General features: G+C 42.0%; 2 protein-coding genes across 2 annotated transcripts in view; one reads left to right on the top strand and one right to left on the bottom strand.

Annotated features, from left to right (window-relative positions):
- ASB4 (ankyrin repeat and SOCS box containing 4) overlaps positions 1-12,958 on the top strand; it is a 60,662-nt gene extending 47,704 nt beyond the window's left edge. Inside the window, exon 5 of the mRNA XM_090046989.1 lies at positions 12,862-12,958. Within this exon, the coding sequence (XP_089903115.1) occupies positions 12,862-12,897 (36 nt within the window). The 3' untranslated portion in view covers positions 12,898-12,958. The remainder of the gene's footprint in view (positions 1-12,861) is intronic.
- PDK4 (pyruvate dehydrogenase kinase 4) lies at positions 1,949-16,309 on the bottom strand. Its single transcript, XM_090046986.1, has 11 exons — positions 15,996-16,309; positions 15,248-15,389; positions 12,931-13,002; positions 12,385-12,569; positions 11,414-11,503; positions 10,701-10,778; positions 9,903-9,979; positions 8,468-8,566; positions 7,321-7,431; positions 6,530-6,643; positions 1,949-4,884 (listed from the first exon to the last, which is right to left on the bottom strand). The coding sequence occupies exons 1-11, from the start codon at positions 16,213-16,215 to the stop codon at positions 4,741-4,743; spliced, it is 1,332 nt and encodes a 443-aa protein (XP_089903112.1). The 5' UTR covers positions 16,216-16,309; the 3' UTR covers positions 1,949-4,740.
- Positions 16,310-18,443: the final 2,134 nt, after the last annotated feature.

Below are 18,443 nucleotides of genomic sequence, written 5' to 3'. Positions count from 1 at the left end.
GGATACACTGCTGTTCCTCCAAGTTGCTGTTGCACATCATTCCTTAGCAGCTGCAATGATTGCTTACATGGAAAGGGAAACATTTGTGTGGGTCTTTTAAAAAGGATAGGAAAAATAGCACCAGAAAGCCAGACGGCTCTCAACCAAATACAGGTTGAGAAATATTTAAAGAAAAGAAAAGAAGAGTTGTGGCAATTTTTTTGGATGGGCAATTGGAAGAACTGAGACTATTTCGTTTAGAGAATGCCAAGGGGATTTGATAACAGTCTTCAAATACATGAAGGGCACTTATAAAAGAGGATTGTGACTCAGTGGCCACAGGGAACAGGACAAGTAATAATAGTCTTAAATTGCAACAAGGGATATTAGGAAGAAATTTCTAACTACAAGTGTGGTTAAGTAGTTGAACAGATTGTCTAGAGAGGCTATGGAGTCTCCAGCCTTGGAAGCTTAAGAGCAGGTTAGACACTTGTCTGGGATAGTTTAGACAGGTATGACCCTGCCTTGAGTGCAGGGTATTAACTTAGATGACCTTCCTGAGGTCTCTTCCAGCTGCACTTTTTCCTATGATTACAGGATAAGAACATTTTACCAAAAATATGAGAGCAGAAAGTGAGAGATAATAAAAGTAGCAACACTAAAAGGAAAAATATGGGAGATTTTTCTGTTCTAGTTCTGTATCCCCAGTCCTTCAAGCTTTCATGGAACTTATTTTATTGGATCATTCAATAAAAGCCAACCTGCTTGCACAGCTGCACTTTTTCTAGTCAGCAGTGATAACAGTTTTTGGGTTTTAAGAAACAAAACAAAAAGCCACATGGGTATATAACAATACAGGAATCTTATTTTACTAGTAATGTGGACAACTGTTGATGGCTAGTACCAAGGATAGTTAGTGAACAAAATCTTTTTTTAACTGTAGTTCATTCATTGGGTATCTTTTGCTCTATGCTGTATTTTCAAATGGTTTCTAGGACCATCATTTTGTTCCATTAGTATAACAGCTGGCACAAGAGGCCAACAAATGTTACTTTGGGACAGTAGTATTATTCTCTTATTCTTAACCACTACAACAACCACCAATAAAAAAAAGTATTCCTATGTTATGTAAAAAATTGTTATACTTACCATTGCCTGCTTAGTACAAGACTATTACATCTAAAAGAGGGTTTGACATTAAACATGTAGTTCATGCTATGAAATCCTCCAGGAAACCCTGCAGTCCAGTTTCAGCAGGTACCTGGAAAAGCAGTTAGTGTTCGCAGCATAAGGAGATTGCTGCAATAAAGGCTTACTCTGACTTCCCTTTCAAGCATCTCATGAAATAAACTGCTGCTAATAAAGCTTAGACCATATCAGAGACACATAACATAAAGTACAAATCTACCTTACTGTCCCTCTGATCTTAGACTAACATAGCAAACTACCTCTCTCCTCCAAGGCCACTAGTGTTATACTAGATATTTCAAAGAGCTCTCTCCCTTATCCTCAGCTGTGCTGATCTTATCGATGATCATGTATAGTTGTTTTAATTATATCTTGTTCCCTCGATCTTAAGAGCAAGTAGTCACTTGTATCTTATTCAGGTGATTTAAGCCAGTGTTTAGGTTAGGTTGCAATAAATAGTTTAAAAACTAGCAGGTGTTTGAATGGCAAATTGCAGAAAGCTGTGAGCTACAAGTATCTGTGATAAGTACTGAAATTATAGACACTTGGGTTGTTTCTCCAAGTTTAACCCTTCAAGCCAGTTTTCCTGAAGAATGTTTTGATAGCTATAATCTAGTTCAACATAGATTTGTTTTTCAAAGAATGCCAAATAGCCCCTGGGCTATGATTTGATGCAAACTAGCTCTGAGCCGTTTCTGACAGACGTGGATTCTGCAACTGAAGATCCACATGCATAGAGAGCACCTATCAAAACAGTGAAATGAAGAGGAGACCAATCAAAAACCATTTAAGAGATTTATTGTAAAATTACAATACAATCTTACATACAGTAAAAGGCTTAAAAATGTCCTTAAAAAAAAAAAAAAAATCTCAGTTCAAGGACAGCAGAGTACTGCATTGTCTAAGTGGAAAGTAATGTAGTCCTCAAGTAGACAGACTTGCATAGACTTCTGACATGGTATGCATATTGAAAACATGGCATTATGAATGTGTTAATATACAAATAAAACTCGGTACCAAAAAAAGATTCATTTTGCATTAGAATGTTGCATAGACTGTCAAGTGGACCTCACCCTTTAAATTTTGTAAATAGACTGCAAGGTGATGCTGTTAAGAAGTAGTATTATTATACCAAAAATCACAAGGAGCTTAAAGAAAAAGAAAAAAAAAAAAAAGATGCCCAGTCTCTGCCTAGAGGAGCTGTGGTTATATATTAAAGACATACTACATATCATGATAGCATAGCTCATGCTCAGGTGTTAAAATGAGAGCAGACAAGGGGAGAGAAAGGTATAATGCATTTACTTAAAACCAGGCTGCATTTTAGTTGCCCTTCATGACTTCACATCACCTACACAATCTACAAGTTATCCAAGCACTTCCTGGCATGGAAAGAAACATTCAAATGTTATCTAGAATATGTAGGGAAGATTCTATTGCACACAGCAATAGAAGTTAATACAAGTTTGGGGGTTTTTTTGTCATCAAGTTTATTTATTGTGTTTAGGTGCTGCAGTGGTTTCAGCACTCTGGTCACCTTTACTTATCTCCATGTGTAGATTAGGACTGCTAAAGTTATTTAGCAAGTCATTATGCTCAGGTGATCAACTAAAAACCCGAGTTGGTTCAGTGTCTTCTATATATTAAAAAAAGATGCAGGATGCATTAGAAATCACTTTTAGTTCCCTGAGGGTCCAGCTGAGAAGACTCAGCATCAATAGGGCTACAAAATATTCAATATCTGGTAGAGGAGAAAGCTTTCTAGTAAAATTGCTGAAGAATTTTTTGGACTAGTTACATTAATGCAATAAGTTCGTTAGATTATACTGACAGCAATCATTAAAACTAATACACTGCTGAGACACAGTAAAAGAACTCTGGTTTTATAGTGACATAATTAAATTAAAATTTCTGTCCACAGCAAAAGTGTTTACTGGCTTCCTCTCTGTCTAGCCAAGGTGAGCTGGAATTACAAAGTCATCACACAGTCATCCTAGCTCAGTGCTGGACATTAGAAACACTGATTGCATTGACAACTGAGCCAAGAAGATCACAGGAGTTTATTTAAAAAAAGAAAAACAAACAAACAAGTAGTTAGAAGGGCAAACTCAGTCTTATTATAAATCCTGACTTAAATCAGACCGGTAATTTCACTTAATATTAAGATTAACAAGGACCCAGCAGTCTTACCTTGTTTATGAAAACTGGAAGATAGGGAGAAGAAAAAACCTGATTGGGAGTGGAATATTTTCTCCAATAGTCATTTGTCCCCTGGTCATCTCCTTCTGTACTATACATAAGTTACTTTAAAATAGCTTGTGCTGTTCATGTTTTGAAACTATTCCATTCCTAAAACTTTCTGCATTTAGAGAGAAGATTTCTTCAAGTTATTAGTTCACAATATCCTTTTTGCCAGCAACTCAGTTTCCAAGTGTTCAGTGCAGCTTTTGTATAGTGGTTTTATACTTCATGTTTAAGCTCAACTGCGTCTGATACAAATTCCAGAAGACACATTTAGCAGGTAAGTATTTACATATGAACAAGCTTCAGACATGTTCCACAACCTACAGCCGGTGGTTTTGTTTATAGAGCCACTAAACTTTGTAGCTGTATTGAAGAGAGAACTACCCACAACCACTCTAACATACTGCTTCTTACCATGTTGGGTTTATAAAAGCAACCCTCTTCCCTCCCCAAAACACAAGTCATTTGGAGCAATAACACAAGCATATCTAACTTGGCTTTAAAATCCCTGCCTGCTTATTCAATACAGCTCTCCTGCTGTTACAGATGTGGACTACACATCTCATTATGGCCGTTATAGCCAAGTGCCATTCTATTTGTCCCTTAAAAATATTCTGGAAATTTCTGTGGTTACCTTATGGACAAGTCACTGATCTTTCCAGAAACAGCAAATACAAAAGGAATAGCCTCATTTTGTATCCCAAAAGATATTAGAATTAAAATTACATTAACTCATCACCAAGACCTTTCCTATATTGCAAAAACACAAACTTGTTCCCCACCTCAATGCCAACTGAACTGCATCTTAAGGTTTTCATCCTGCTGCAACCCTACCACACTTAAAATCAGGCCTTCTTTCTCTTGGTCATGAACACAGTTATACAGTACAGGCATATGCACCACAGTACAGAGTTTCATAATAAAAGGTGAAGTTCTGGTGTCTACTTAAATGAAAAGAAATAGCATTACTGTCAATTGTCAGTATTTAGACTTCAAGGACTGAACAGGTTCAAGAACTGCATACCTCCTATTACAACAGTCATTGATTCACATAACGTTGCAAGTTTCTGCTTGCATGCTTCTTTCTGTAAGGACTACAGGCAAAGATGCACATGGCTTTCCTTATGTATAGCTTATACTGGAGTGTACTGCAGATTTTAGTAGTCATGTCACAGTCCTCCTGTGCAGCGTGAGCTTCCCTCTTCTTCTGTTTAGGATCTGTCGGAAGGCCTGTCTGTATGAAGGCACTTCAGACTAATGCTTTCAAGCACTAGTCTTAATTGAAAAGCCAGCTTGATCCCTTTTTAGTACCTTGGACATGCACTTCATTCAAATAGCTATGCTTTGCTTTGCTAGGTTTTTTGGTTCTTTGCTGGGGACACACCAGTCATCTGCCTCTGAAGTCGCTTGATAATGCTTATAGGCAGACTTGTTGAATACTGGGAGTTTTTCTACTGAATCTGTTGACAGGGCCTGAAAAAACACACACCACATACACAGAGCACAAGAATTACTTTATCGGACAAGGGATAAAAAGGTGGTAGCCATGTTGGTCTAAAAGTACAAGCAGCCAGTATGGTAGAGGCAATATACAATAAAAGATATTGCCTCTACTACACTGAATTTATTGAACAAATGTCTTTTAAATCACTACTCCAGGACAATAATGGTTCTCAGTATATCATGTAAAAGGAATAAACAGGCACCTTGTGCATGTATTACATATAAGTATTAAGGTTCAAGTTGAGCCACTCTGTTGCTATTATTCATCTCTGTAAATAGTTTTCTAGTTCATCTGTGAAAAGCCATATACGTGATGAGGTTTTATAGGCCTTGAACCTTTTTGTAGCCCGTCTGTCTACTGCAAGATAGAACTTATTTGATAGTCTCAAATCATGAAACCTTTTTGCAACAAAAATATTTTTAGACTCTCTCCCTTCTCACATTTGCAAATACAATAATTTGTACTAGGGAAGATGTTTACACTCAAGAGGACAATATTTTTTCAAGTGGAACACTTCCGCACTATACCATTTCCTAGATTGTCTTTTGATGCAATATATAACTTTATTTTTAGTTAATCTAAAGATCCAAAAGAAGTTCCTTTTAGAGGAAGACAGATTACCAGCTTTACAGTATTTTAGGATTACTTTTAGAAATGTACAAGACTAATGTACAAGACTGGACTCTTCTGAACTTGTACTAATATTCTGAAGTATTTAAAAATTTTGGTTGCGTTTGGCATCCATGCAATGAATAATGAACGGAACAAGTTAATGTTATCTGTTAGCATTAGCTTCTATTAGCCTACAGAAACAGAAGTCTTACTGCTGACCATGACAGCGATGAAAATGAAAATCTGCTGCTCAAGTAAATTATGAGGGTGTTAAAAAAATTAACAGCAGGGAACACTGATGACAGAACTGTTGAATGCACCCATTGTTCATGGCTGTAGAAAAGTGTTGTGGTCCAGTAAGTTATCACTGCACACAAAATAGTTCTATTTTGAAAACAGAGTTGCTTTCTGAAACACCCTTGTAGATGCTCTGTCTACCCAAACTTCTGGAACAAGAGTGCTAGCTAACTCTTCCTTCTATTCCATAACTATAAAAACTTGTCCTAAATTTTAGTTGAAAAGTATTTCAGAAAAACCGAGAAGCAAATTAGTTAAGTCCAGCTACATTTTTATCAACCAAAGGCCAAATCAGTCCTCAGGTTATGGAGATGCATGACAATGCAATGCTGTGTGGATAAGCCAAATGAGATGTGAACTGCTACTCTGCGTACCAGAATCTATGTTATGCGAAGTAGTACTGTGCAGATATATGCAAGCTAGCTCTGCACACACTTGTTCTGGAACCAGAAGCACCATACCTTTGTTAGTGCTAGGTTGCATCCAGGTTAATGAACTCTGCTGAGAAGCACAGTGCTGCATTCAGGCTAAACAGTCATACTGCTTCTTGAGCCAATGTGTGCAGAGCTAGCCCAAGTATTTCTACATAGTGTTGTATATATAGCACCCTAATCACTTCAGAACCATACTTTGACTACACATACTCATCCCACTGAATTAATGTTATCAACAGAATTACTTTTTCTAAAAAAACCAAATGCATACCTTCAGATAGATAACAGCATCTATTCCATAACCCGATATGGAGTACAGATTCAAGTTTCCTTGGAAGTATTTAGCATACAGACGAGAAATTGGTAAGCCATACCCAAAGCCAGCCTAGAAATACAAGGTACAGTAGAGTCAAGATTTCTTTTTCCACTAAGTCTAAGCATCCTTCCAGTATCAGAGCTCAATACAACCAAGAAAGAAACCTCTTGTAAAATATCGGAATGCTATAAAAACCTGCATTAACCCATGTCATCTAGCACCTACGCAAGCAAGTCTGCAAGTGGGAGATTGTACATAAAACGTGACAGTTTTTAAATTAATTATTTCCTAGATCAGTCTTCTTCCTGCCAGAAATTTGCAGAGTGCTAGTGAGAGAAGCTTAGAATTTTGCTGTTTGACATCTCAGTTTGGGAGTTTCATGCTTAGGGATTGTACCATGTAGCAAGTGCAAAAAAAGTGAAGCAAATTGAGGTTCTTCTTAAACTTAGAAAAAGCCTTTAAACATGCAAGGAAAAAGCAAATCCTTTCATCCAAAATGGTATTAAATTTTAAAATAAACTCCCTGAAGTGATCAGGGAATACTGCATTAAAAAGGTAAGTTAGGAAGTGCTGCAGCCTGTTACTGTTTCTTTTCCAAGCAAGTGGGAATTTTCCAAGTTATAAAGTTTACTTGATAGCTGGATACCTTACAAAGGTCTTACATTGAGTAAAATAGATGTGTGTAATTTAAGCTTAATACAAAAGTTGTTATAATGCATGCCGTGAAGGACTCCACGATATCTTACCAGAGGAGCACTATGAGAATCATCCATCACTGGCCTTGGTGCTGTAGAATACAGGTAGCTAAACAGGCGCTCAACTTGCCTCACAGGAACACCACCCCCTCTGTCAGAGATCTGATTTAAAGAGAAAGAAAAGTTGCATACTTAGAGTATTAGGCCTTTGCGTAGTGGCTAGCATTTGCTTTGGATTCAAATTCAGCCAATTCGGGGGACAGTGTTTTGAATCACTGCCTCAAATCGATTTGGCTGCTGTCAAAAAATGGGCCGAGTCAAACATGACTGATTTCCTCCCCACCCCCTGCCATGGCCGTCCCGCTCAGTGTCGGGTTCTTTAAAAAGTCCTGGTGCTCACTGGCTGCTACTAGGCGGGGGGTGGGGGGGGAGAAGAGGGGCAAATCCCTGCTGCCCCATGCTGCGTGGGGGGACTCTGCCATTAGCCCCCATAAACCCTGACAGCCCTGCACTCACCAGCAGCCTTTAAAAAGAAAAAAAAAAAGAGAGCCAGGAGCTGGGGCAGCTCTTGATGGGGCTGGGAGAGCAAGTGGATGGAGGATGGGGGCTTGTGGCAGAGCCCCAAGCAACACAGGACAGTAGGGGGCAGGAGCCAGTGAGTGGGGATTTTTTTCTCTCTGCCCGAAAGAAGGGAGCTGGGGCTGGGCAGGGGGGCATGCCTGGGGTCTCCCCCATGATCCCCTCCTTCAGCCCCCACTCCCTATTTACTGGCTCACAGTCTGGGTCCAGCTCCCTGCGGCGGCAAACAGGGACTGTCCATATCTCCCAAGTGATTCAGACCTTTTTCTTGGTCTCCCGATTTGAATTTGGATTTGGAGATTCGGCTGCTGAATCAAAATCAGTACCCGAAGCTTCAAACAGCCTTATGGAGTACTGCTTCAACATTAGCAACTATTCTACTACAAAGCTTTAGCAGTAATATAATTAATATTAAGTCGGGATTTGGTTTCTCTGATAAACAACCTCCATCTTGAGTCAGTATCAACTGAAGCCTCTCTGGTAAATATTAACCTTAGTCTATAGTTTAAAGAAAAAAAATCCCACCCCCCCCAAAAAAAACCCAGATTTTTCTATTATGATGTTTGTAGTGTTCTCCGACTATATCAACTCATATGCGAAATAAGATCTATCAGATTACCTTTATTGTTAGGTCTTCATTTCCCAGAACAACTGTTACTTCAATTGGAGAAAGTGAGGACCGGTTTTCTTGATACTCAATTGTTGCTCTCATTGCATTCTATAAGAAAATTAATCAGAAGACTTCATTTTAACTGTCACTACAGAAGCATCGTAATGAAAATTATATTTAGAGGTGCATCAATATCAGTTCATATTGAATCAGCACTGATAAAAGGAAAATTGACATGGTTGGCAATCGCCTTTTTTTGCTGGTGTCGCCAATAATGTCACTGATAAAGTGGTGTGTGTATGCATGAAGCCACAGCATGAACATGGGTAGGAATGCAGTATGGCAGCTTGGTAAGCAGCATCCAGCTGGTAAGTCTGTGAGGGACAAGGGGTGTCAGGGAGGTGGGGTGGGGGAGGAAGGGGGCAGATTGAGGCCCCCGCAGTGAGGGAGCGGGGCAGGGGCAGGCACTCTGCACACCATTTGAGGCACTTCCCAGCTGGGGCAAGATAGGGTATGGGATGGGAGCTCCCCACCACTGTATGCACCCGCAGGAGAGGCATGGAGAGGCATGTTCCCCCTGGATTTGTGTATGGGATAAGGGTGGGCTGCACTAGTCTCTTCCCAGTGCACAGGCTGGGCCGGGCGGTGGCAGTAGCCCCGCCTCCCATTGCTACCACAGCCCACCCAAGCGCAGCCCCACCCTAGCCTCCCCCACCAGAAAGAGGCTGGTACAGTATCCTGCCTTCGCCCCACTCAGATCTAGGGGGAACATGCCCCCCTATGCTGCCCCTGGTGGTGTGTAGTGGCAGAGAGTTGTACCCTTTCCTCACTATACTTGGACAAGCCACCCATGGTTCCGCACCATGCCCCACCCGGTCAGTGCCTGCCCCTGCTCCACTCCCTCACTCACCATGGGATCCTTAGTCTCAGTCTCCCCCCCGCCACCCATGCCTCTTACCCCCCTCCTCCCACAGACTTACTGTCTCCATGCTGCTCTCCAAGCTGCTGGGCTGCATAATCAGCATCAGCTGATATGGTTGATTAATAATCAGCCATTGGTATCAGCCACAAAAGGTCTTTACTGGTGTACTCATATTGAAGTTTCTCAAGATACACATGCCTAGCACAGGAACTTGGTGGGAAAGACTAATCAATCTGCCATATACCATCAGTGCCTAGCTTTGGTGATTTATTGTAGCAGAAACTAAAGAAAACTTACACTTCATTTCAAGCTATTTCTACGTATATCTTTATCTGGGACTGAAGAAATTGGAAGGAGTACCCAAAATACAGTTATAACAACTAAGCTATACCTGCCTGATGAGAAGCTCAAACATTGTAACTTTAAAGAGTAGATTTATTTTTAGATGCTAGAACAACAGCCGTGACCCAGAAAATGGCTTGAGAGAAAGAAGTACTCTTATCTACCCATAGCCATACATACCTTAAATAGCTCAAACAACATGTGGAAAAGATGAGAAGGGACATACACTATGTGAATGGCTTGTCCTGGCACTTTTCCTAAGAGGAAAACAAGCACATTTTTTAAAAAGGGGAAGAAGAACTGTTGGTTTTGTTTTCCCAAGTTCTACTATAAGCTAATAATAATGTCATGTTACAGAAAAGATGATAAAGTGTTGTGCCTTTTTTAAAATTAAAAAAAAGGAAATTAACCCTAAGTGTTTGACCAGAGGTAGTAAGTGCCATTTCATGAACAGGTTCTTTTTAAGCAACTTCTAATTATTCAGCTTTTAGCTTTCCTATAGTTTTGTCAAGTCTTAAAACACATTTGATGCATAAAGGAAGAGGACCACCCAGGCTGCAAAACATGCATCGGTAGTAGGCATTTCAGCTGTTCCTGGATTTAGCAATGTGTCACCACTATGTGCAAAGGAAGTTCTTCCTTAGCAACAAATCTATACTTGCTTTTTAAATGGATACAGAGCAATGGTTGTTCTGTTCAGTATTTACAAGAACCATACCTCACAAAAGTTAGCATTCTCCCTCATGAAACTGAAAAAAATTGAGGTAAATCGGGATTTCAACCAATGAGGCAGAAAGAAGAGCATGCATTTGAGTCAGCAGATAGATTAGCTTCAAAAAGATATGCACCAGCTAGACAGGACTGACAAATGATCTAGAAGAGGAACAGAGGGAGATCCTTTCTTTAAGAGGAATTAAAAGCAATTTGGCTTTTGATATGGGACATTAGTTTGCAAACAAAATATTAAAAACACCTTACCATTCACTTGAGTAAGCTTCAGTTCTGGTGAAGTTAAATAATACTTGTCACAGAGCATTCGGGAGCTTTCAAAAGCATCTACATTTTTTTAAAAATAAATTTTACAAGTGTAAATATACATAGAAGAAACAAAAAAAAAAAGTTACATAACATAGTTATTTCTTACTTCGGGCCTCACATTATAGCTGACTTTGTTGACATCTGCTGTGTTGCAATGTGTAAATATAAATTCTCAAATTTCAAGTGGTAAGAACGCTGGAAGTTATTACAGAATTAGGACGCTGGCAATTAAACTATACATGGGAATTCAGTAGCTTCACTAGGATTTATCATAAAAATGAATGTGTTATAAAAAACCCCCCAGGTGTCTAGAGAATGCAGGATAGCATCTAAGGCACAGCTGGGTTTGTCTTTAAATCACCAATAACTTCAATCACTCCTGCCCAGTATATCACATAAAAATACTTGTTCAAATAGGTCTTATGTTATTATCATATCTTAGTACTAGCTAAGATTTGCTGCTCTTTTTCATCCTCTTTAAGGCCAGGATATCAAAATGTATAAGTAGGTCAGGCATTTATGTCAGCAGTTAACAGAGAAGTCACTTCTGGCATGTTTGATAAACCTATCTTGGCTGCCTGTCAAACCACTTGCAAACAAGAATATCTTTTGGCCATGAATTGAAACTTTAAGAGATTTAAAAATCTACATACCATGAACTACTGCCACCACATCGCAGCAAGGATCAATGCTTCCAATTTGCTGGGGGTGCATCAAGTTGGCATTACCATCAAAAAGAAGTGCTGTTTTAAAGATAAAACTCATGTTACATCTCACTTCAAGTTGCTAAATTTAATTATGAAAGAGTCAGTTCATTCAAAATCAACCCAGGCCAAGAGTATGTTCCTTTTAATACTTACAACGTGTATTGAGCTGAAAAAGATTTAAAGCTTGTTGGTTTTTTGTTTTGTTTTTTTTAAAGCTTCTTCAAAAGAAACTGTTTAAACTTGGAAGTGTCAAGAACAGAGGCTGCTTGCAGATGTATAAAACAAATAAATCCATGCTTTAACAGAAGCAGCAGTACATTACTTCAACCTGGCTCTGCAGTGCCTGTAAGGATCGGGAGCTTCAGTGGGGGGGCTTTTTAATGCTTTTACCTAAAGCTGATTAAATCAGCTATTAGATAAAAGTGCCAAAAAAGCCCCACTAAAGTATGCAATCTTTACAGACACTGCAGAGGCCGACTGAAGTATTGCACTGCCTCTTCTGGGCATGTGCAAGGCTTGGCACAGTAATATACTGAGTTTAAAGTAAAGCACCGTTTGTTTTATTTTTTTAGATGTCTGCAAGCAGCCAGCTTAGGTCTGATCTGGAGAACTCCCACTTATTGAAAAAACAAGCTACACTTAACTTCATTTTGTTTGCTAGTACATTAACATCTAAAAGTATTTTTGTAGGCATGGATTTTATCACTAGATGTCCACAAAAACCCTTCCTTAATTTAGAGTTAGTATTGAGTCAAGACAACAACAGGTGGTTGTTGCTGTCACCACTCATTCTTGTCATTACCAAGTGACAACCAAAGTCATCTTAATATTTCTTCTGACTCATTAATGAGAGTCTCTAATGTGTTCTAGAAAGGCTTACAAGATGTTGGTTTCAAGAAAAGGGATCTTCAACTTACTATGTTGATTTATTAGCATCCGGAAGGAAATACGGTTCATGTAAAATCGATCCAAGAAGTATTGAATGTTTTGATTCGTGACTGGGTCCACTTTAAAGGTGTCTTTGTATTCAATTATTCCTTGTGCCATTGTAGGGACAACATTGTGGTGTCGGTTTCGGACTGTAAGGAGTGAATCTATAAAGCTAGATCAATGAAAAAAATTTTTTTTCAGAAAACTGAGACTGACCACATGAAAATTTAAAAAAAGAGAGAGAAAGTGGCTCTCAACAAAACTTAAACTGGGATACAATTTTACTAAAAGCATTTTTTGCTAAAATTTATTTTTTCATGCCAAATGAGATTTGCAATGGAACTGCTGCCTTTAAGCTTTAGTACTGTTGAGAAATACTACACAATATAGAAAGTTCTAATGAAAACAAAAGGTCAGTCCCTGGTTACTTAACGATTCTGATAACTTGATATTTGTCATTTCAGGTTCACTACATTGTGAAAGGAGGGAAAGCAAAATAAAGAGGTTCATTTAAAAAAAAAAAAGACACTTACTCAGATAAAACCCTGTGATCATCTGGACTTTTTTGATGGAACTCAACTAGATCCATTAGACTCCGCATATACCTAAAAAGAGACATCACAAGACATACAGGCTGCTTACTTAATTGCTATTAATCTGGAAGTAGCAGAGAACATTTTCCTTGAAATTACTACTTAACAGGTAAATAAATTATCATAGCTCCAATAAGTGACTCAGTTTGATTCCAGTCATCACTGTCAAATGACTTGATCCAATTAGGTGCCCAATGGGTAAGTACTGTAATGCCCAATTTTAGCTGCCTGGACCTAGATTGGAATCCCAAATCTGTATTAGGTGCCCAGGCTCCCTAGAGAGGATATGGGAAAAGATAGATGCCTCTGTGGGATCCAGAATAAAGAGTAATTTAGAGCTGACCAAGAGCACCTAGAGATGTTTGAAATCTGCACCCGTCTAGGACCTGGTCACCTTCATCCACTTAGGGAACATCACCCAGAATCATCTCTCGCAAGGCTCACTCTTATTTTAAAGCACAGCAAGGCAATTCTGCTTCCCCCCCCCCCAATAACAGCAGAGATCACAGAAGTAGGAAGCAGGAGCCCTGGGTTCTACTCCAAATACCGTTTATGGAACACACAGATGGATGAATATTGAACTTGGGTCTCACTTCTGGGGATACTAACCACCAGATTTTTTTTTTTTTTTTTTTTTTTTTTTAATAGACAAGTGAAGATCCTTCATCTTGTTCCCACAGAATCTGCTATCGTTTTGCAAGGAAGCTGATTCTGCCAGTGTGTTAACACTCTGAGAAAGCCTACAGGATTGAGTCCTCAGGGAACTTAGACAAGTGCATAATCTCTGGGATGTTGGTCAGGATTAATTGTGCTAAACTCTGAGCTGCTCAGCTCTTTCAAGATTGGGACAGATCTGGAAATAAGCAGCAATACATCTGCAGTTGGCTGGGGAACTCTAAAGATCGCCCTAACCCTGGGCAATCACAAATCTAGATTTACACACCTAAATGCTGAAGTCCCACTTTAGTCACCCAAGTCCTTTTTTAGATCCAGAAAAAAGACTTTTTGCTCACTCTCATGTAAGCCACTCCTACAAACTGTAAACTGAACCTGAAAGTGCTCTGTCTGGCATATCTGTTATCAACAACAATTGATTATGTAGGCTAAATCCTTCTGGTGTAGGTGAGAAGGGACTAAGTTTATTTTATGACTACATCTTCTAACGTTTCCTTGACATACAATTTGCATTCCATGGAGTTAATCATGACAGATCTTTTTCATCGGATCACAGGAAAGTAGAGAGGGAAGGGACCTCACAAGGTCATTTAGGGTGCCTGTACATAAGCATGGAGGCTTCTGATACTGTAGTTACAGCACATTGGAGCAGACTCAATTAAAATCAAGTCTGCTGGAGTATGGCAATTGCCTTGTGCGTCTCTTGTATCAGCATTCCCACACTTCAAAATGGCAGCAGGGGTGCTTGAACTAAAGCTCCAACAAGCTTTCATTCAAGCATCTCTGCCACCATTTTAAAGTGTGGGGATGACGATAAATGAGACTCTGTGGTACTTTAGAGTGGCTCTTGAAGCTGTGTTAATTAAAGACAACGTCCCCCTTGCCACCCCCCCGGAGCACATGTAAGAGTGCCCTTAGTTTGGTCGCCTGCCCACGGCAGGATCATTCATGACCAGACCATCCCAAGCAAGAGTCTCTCAAAACTTGCTCTTGAAGACTTCCAGGGATGGAGATTCCACAACCTTTCTAGTTAGTCTGATAGAAACGTTAACTGCTGTTCTTGTTACACAAGCCAACAAATCGGGCTAGAATCTGCCCCACTGAATTCTGTGACACATTGGCACCAGACCAGCAAAGAGACCCAGAGACATTACATTTCACAGTGGACTGCTACATTTTAGAGCTGTTCCTCTGTAGGGAATATAGAAGTATTTGGGATTTTATTTCTTCTGATGTGCAGCTGGCAGATAAATCTGTCTGTTGTAAGACATTTTTTTTGGTAAAAAACAAAAAAAACAAAAAAAACACACACACACACACACTTGGACAAGAACAAGTTATGGCAACTTAACCATTTGGCTGAGGGGAACAGGACTACATTCTCTATGCCCTTGTAATACAGCCAGATTTACTGGAGACATTCAGAGGCCCTTCCTGCCTACTTCCCAAAAGGTTTCAGTTACCTTGTGGTCTAGTCTAATTTTACCATCTCTTGATCAACGGATGAGAGCAGCGGTAACTTGGAGTCGTCAGCTCCAGGGCACCCTGTCACGAGGACTTTGGTGGAATCCTAGATACTTACCAGCTCTTCACCAGGTTGACAGAGGGAGTGCTCTGCAACTGAACAGGAAGGAGGTCAATTTCTTTCAGGATATTTGCTAGCCGCACAGGAAGCTCCTGTCGCAGAAAGGCAAAAGAGGTTCTCTCACATCCATTCGCCAACCCTGCAAAACAAACCCAGGGATGGACATCAGCACACATGAGCCAGCTTCTCTCAGATCCAATTTCAAAACTGGGTCTTTTCACTTCTGCAATCATGGCACTGCAGGTCCTCGAGAAGGCACTGCAGGGCTGGGTCATCCCCAGGGGGATCTCTGGGCTCTACACATGGGTGGGCACCAGCCTCTTCCTGGTGGGGGAGGGCTGAGGTGGGCTAGACAGACGACTGTGGGGGCTGCGCTATGCAGAGGTGGGACATGGGCCCCATGGGGGCTGGGCACATGCTAAGCCTCTGTGGAAGGGAGTGGGGCAGGGGTTTTGGATAGGGGCAGTGCTGGGAGGGGTTGTGGGGAGGGGCAAGGCAAATTTTCTAGTCCCTATAGCCCCCCCAAGCGCCACCCCTGCCTCTACAGGTGGCCTACCCGGGTGCAGTGATACCTAAACCCTAGGCAGCCACGTCCAGACACCTTTATACCCGTGGGAGCCAGGCATCTGGGGCTAGCGCCGGGGCTGCTCACCCCCCGCCCCGGGGTGTCAGAGTGCATCGCTTGAGCTGCATTTTGCAAAGGGACCAAAGGCGAGGACAGCCTAGCCCCTGCCCCGGCTCTTACCGAAGTCCAGGAACTGCTGCATGGAGAGCGGGGACGGCGAGAAGCGGGCGAAGCGCTCCACCTCCCGCGGCGCCGGGGGGCAGCTCGCCGCCAGCGGGGCAGCGCTGCGCAGCGCTATGCGGGCCGCCTTCATCGCTCCGCTGGGCTGGGCTGGGCTGAGCTGGGCTGCGACGCGAGTCGGCTGGGACGAGCACGGCGCTCTGGCTCGTCCCGCTTCCATGCGCCGCTATTTACTTGCCTGCAAAGGAGGCGGGGCCAAGAAGCAAGCCCCGCCCCCTCTCAGCGGCGGCGGGGGTGTCCAGCGAGCGGGCGTGGCCTCCGCGGGCTTCAACCCTCCCCCTGCCCTTGTTTACGCGCGGACAATGTCATCCGCGCCGGTGACTGTGCCTCCCGGGGACTTTTCCAGGAACCGGGGGCTCCTCTCCTCATTGGCTGTTGGCCGAGCCTTCTAAAGTGAGCCAATGGCTTGGCCCAGCCCGTTCTGGCCTTGCTCCCGTTCGGTCCCGGCACGGCTCGGCTCCGCCCCTTTTCTGCTCTTCCTAGAATTCTGAGGACAGGGCGGGCCGGGCCGGGCCAGCGCTTGGTTTCGGCTTGTGGCTGTAGCGGGTCCGTGGCGCTGGAGGCCCCCAGCGCAGCGGCACTGCGGTACAAATAACATCACGAGCCGAGGCCAGAGTAACACCTTCAGAGGGGCATGAGATAGCAGCTGATGCCTTTTGGGACATATTGGAGTGTGAGGTGCTGCCCTGCCCAGACTAACACCACCGACTACCTTTTCTTAATAAATGATGAGGAGTGCTGACATCCTGAGAGCCCCTACATCTCCAGTGGGCCCCTCCTTGTCCATGCGCAGCGCTATGATTTTGCTGAGCTGCTTTTTGGCAATGTTCTTCCAAGACCTATGGAAGCGGCATAACTAAGTGAACTTTCATGAGGGGGCGGGGAAGCTAGCCCTGATGGTCTCGCTGGTCTGGCTCGGAAGGTGGCTCTCTACCCTGCCGTCTGAGTGACTTTAGACTAACATGGCTAACTACCTCTCTGGCTCCAAAGTCATCAGGCACCGGGAATGATCCAAACGTTTGTTCAATCCCCGTGGTGTTGGGATGTCCTTCAATCTCAGTGACACTCATGGGGTGCAATAAATGGCAGCCCCTGATCCAAAGAGTGTCCAGTCAGAAAACTTCTTGGCAGGGAGGAGTGCAAAGTACTAAAATAAAGTTACAGCATGGGTGTGCAAGTCATAATGAATCTGGGGCTGTAACTGTAATTTGTCACCTACTGCATTGGCAGCTTTCTGTCTGGGGTTGCTCTCCCCTTTGTTTTTCACTTCTGTTCTGTTCAATCCTGCAGGCTGGGGAAGTCAGACATAGAAACAGCTGCTTAGCAGGGCTTGGGTTGTTTTCTTTTGCAGGCACTTTAAGGTTCTAGCCATGGGTGTCTGGTGCCTCTTGAGTCAAGGGGTCACGTGCCCCCTCTGACACCAGCTGATCCCACTGACTGGGGGCAGGTCCCCTGGCGGCCGATCCTGCTGCACCGCCGTGCACCCCCTGCATATCACCCCTGGCTCTAGCTGTGGTGTTAGTGCTGTGAGGTTGGGACTAAGAGGAGTGTACAGATCCATGGGTTTTTCAGATTTCCCTGCGTCTTAGGTTTGGTTGTGAAGCTACTATTGTGGATGTTGAAAGTGAAAAAGTCTGTACAAAAAACACCCTAATGTGAACTCAAGTGACAAGGCAGGGGGACTAGGTAAATTCCTGATCAGTCCAGACTCCAACCTGGATAAAGAGTAAGGGGATGTGAGGGTTGTTTGATGGCATTTGGCAGTCTGGGTCACAATGGCCATGTGAGCTTTTGTTTGCACTTTCTACAAGAACTAAGGATGGATTGACTGAGCTGATCCTTACCTGTTTTCTCTGGGTTGCAGCTGGGGCTGGGAAAAGTTTGCACTGTCCTTGCACTTCACCTGCTTTATGGAGAGGACTTTGACCTCCACCACTGATCAGCATTTTCACATGCCTGACATTAACTTGACTCGAAACAAAAAAAAGTGATTGCATAATGAACAAGAAATGCAATAACAAAAGTGAAGCTGGTAATTCCAGCAAAGGATTCTCATGATAGTCCTTATGTTAATGACCAACATCTAGGAAATACTATAATAAAAGTTATGTTATAAAGAAGTATAGTCTTTCTCTCTATATATAATAATCATCAATTTTTCAGTGGAGAGGAAGTCCTTATCAGAACTGTCTGCATGTTAAGTCAAAAGTAGAACAAAGAACTTTAACTCATGCTTAGATTTATTCTGGCACTTTATCAGATATTTTTCTCATCTGAGACCTTTTTCCTTCTTAGCTCTACTTATTCTTCCATTCCTTATGCATTTGCCATTTAATTTTTTTACCTCTCTCTTATCCTGTTCTTGCTGCACACTGTTTTCAAACCATT

Source organism: Crocodylus siamensis, chromosome 5 (assembly GCF_052110815.1).
Source record: "Crocodylus siamensis isolate JL-2025a chromosome 5, ASM5211081v1, whole genome shotgun sequence".
NCBI lineage: Eukaryota > Metazoa > Chordata > Crocodylia > Crocodylidae > Crocodylus > Crocodylus siamensis.
Note: the sequence above shows the minus strand (reverse complement) of the source record. Positions and strands in the feature narration are given on the sequence as shown.

Excerpts from the sequence above, each read along its gene's own strand:
- PDK4 (XM_090046986.1), bottom strand. The coding sequence starts at position 16,215 with ATGGAAGCGGGACGAGCCAGAGCGCCGTGCTCGTCCCAGCCGACTCGC. Across the intron at positions 13,003-15,247 it reads GTCAACCTGGTGAAGAGCTG|GTATATGCGGAGTCTAATGG; the intron begins GTAAGTATCTAG and ends GTCTCTTTTTAG. Across the intron at positions 6,644-7,320 it reads ATTCTCATAGTGCTCCTCTG|GCTGGCTTTGGGTATGGCTT; the intron begins GTAAGATATCGT and ends TTGTATTTCTAG.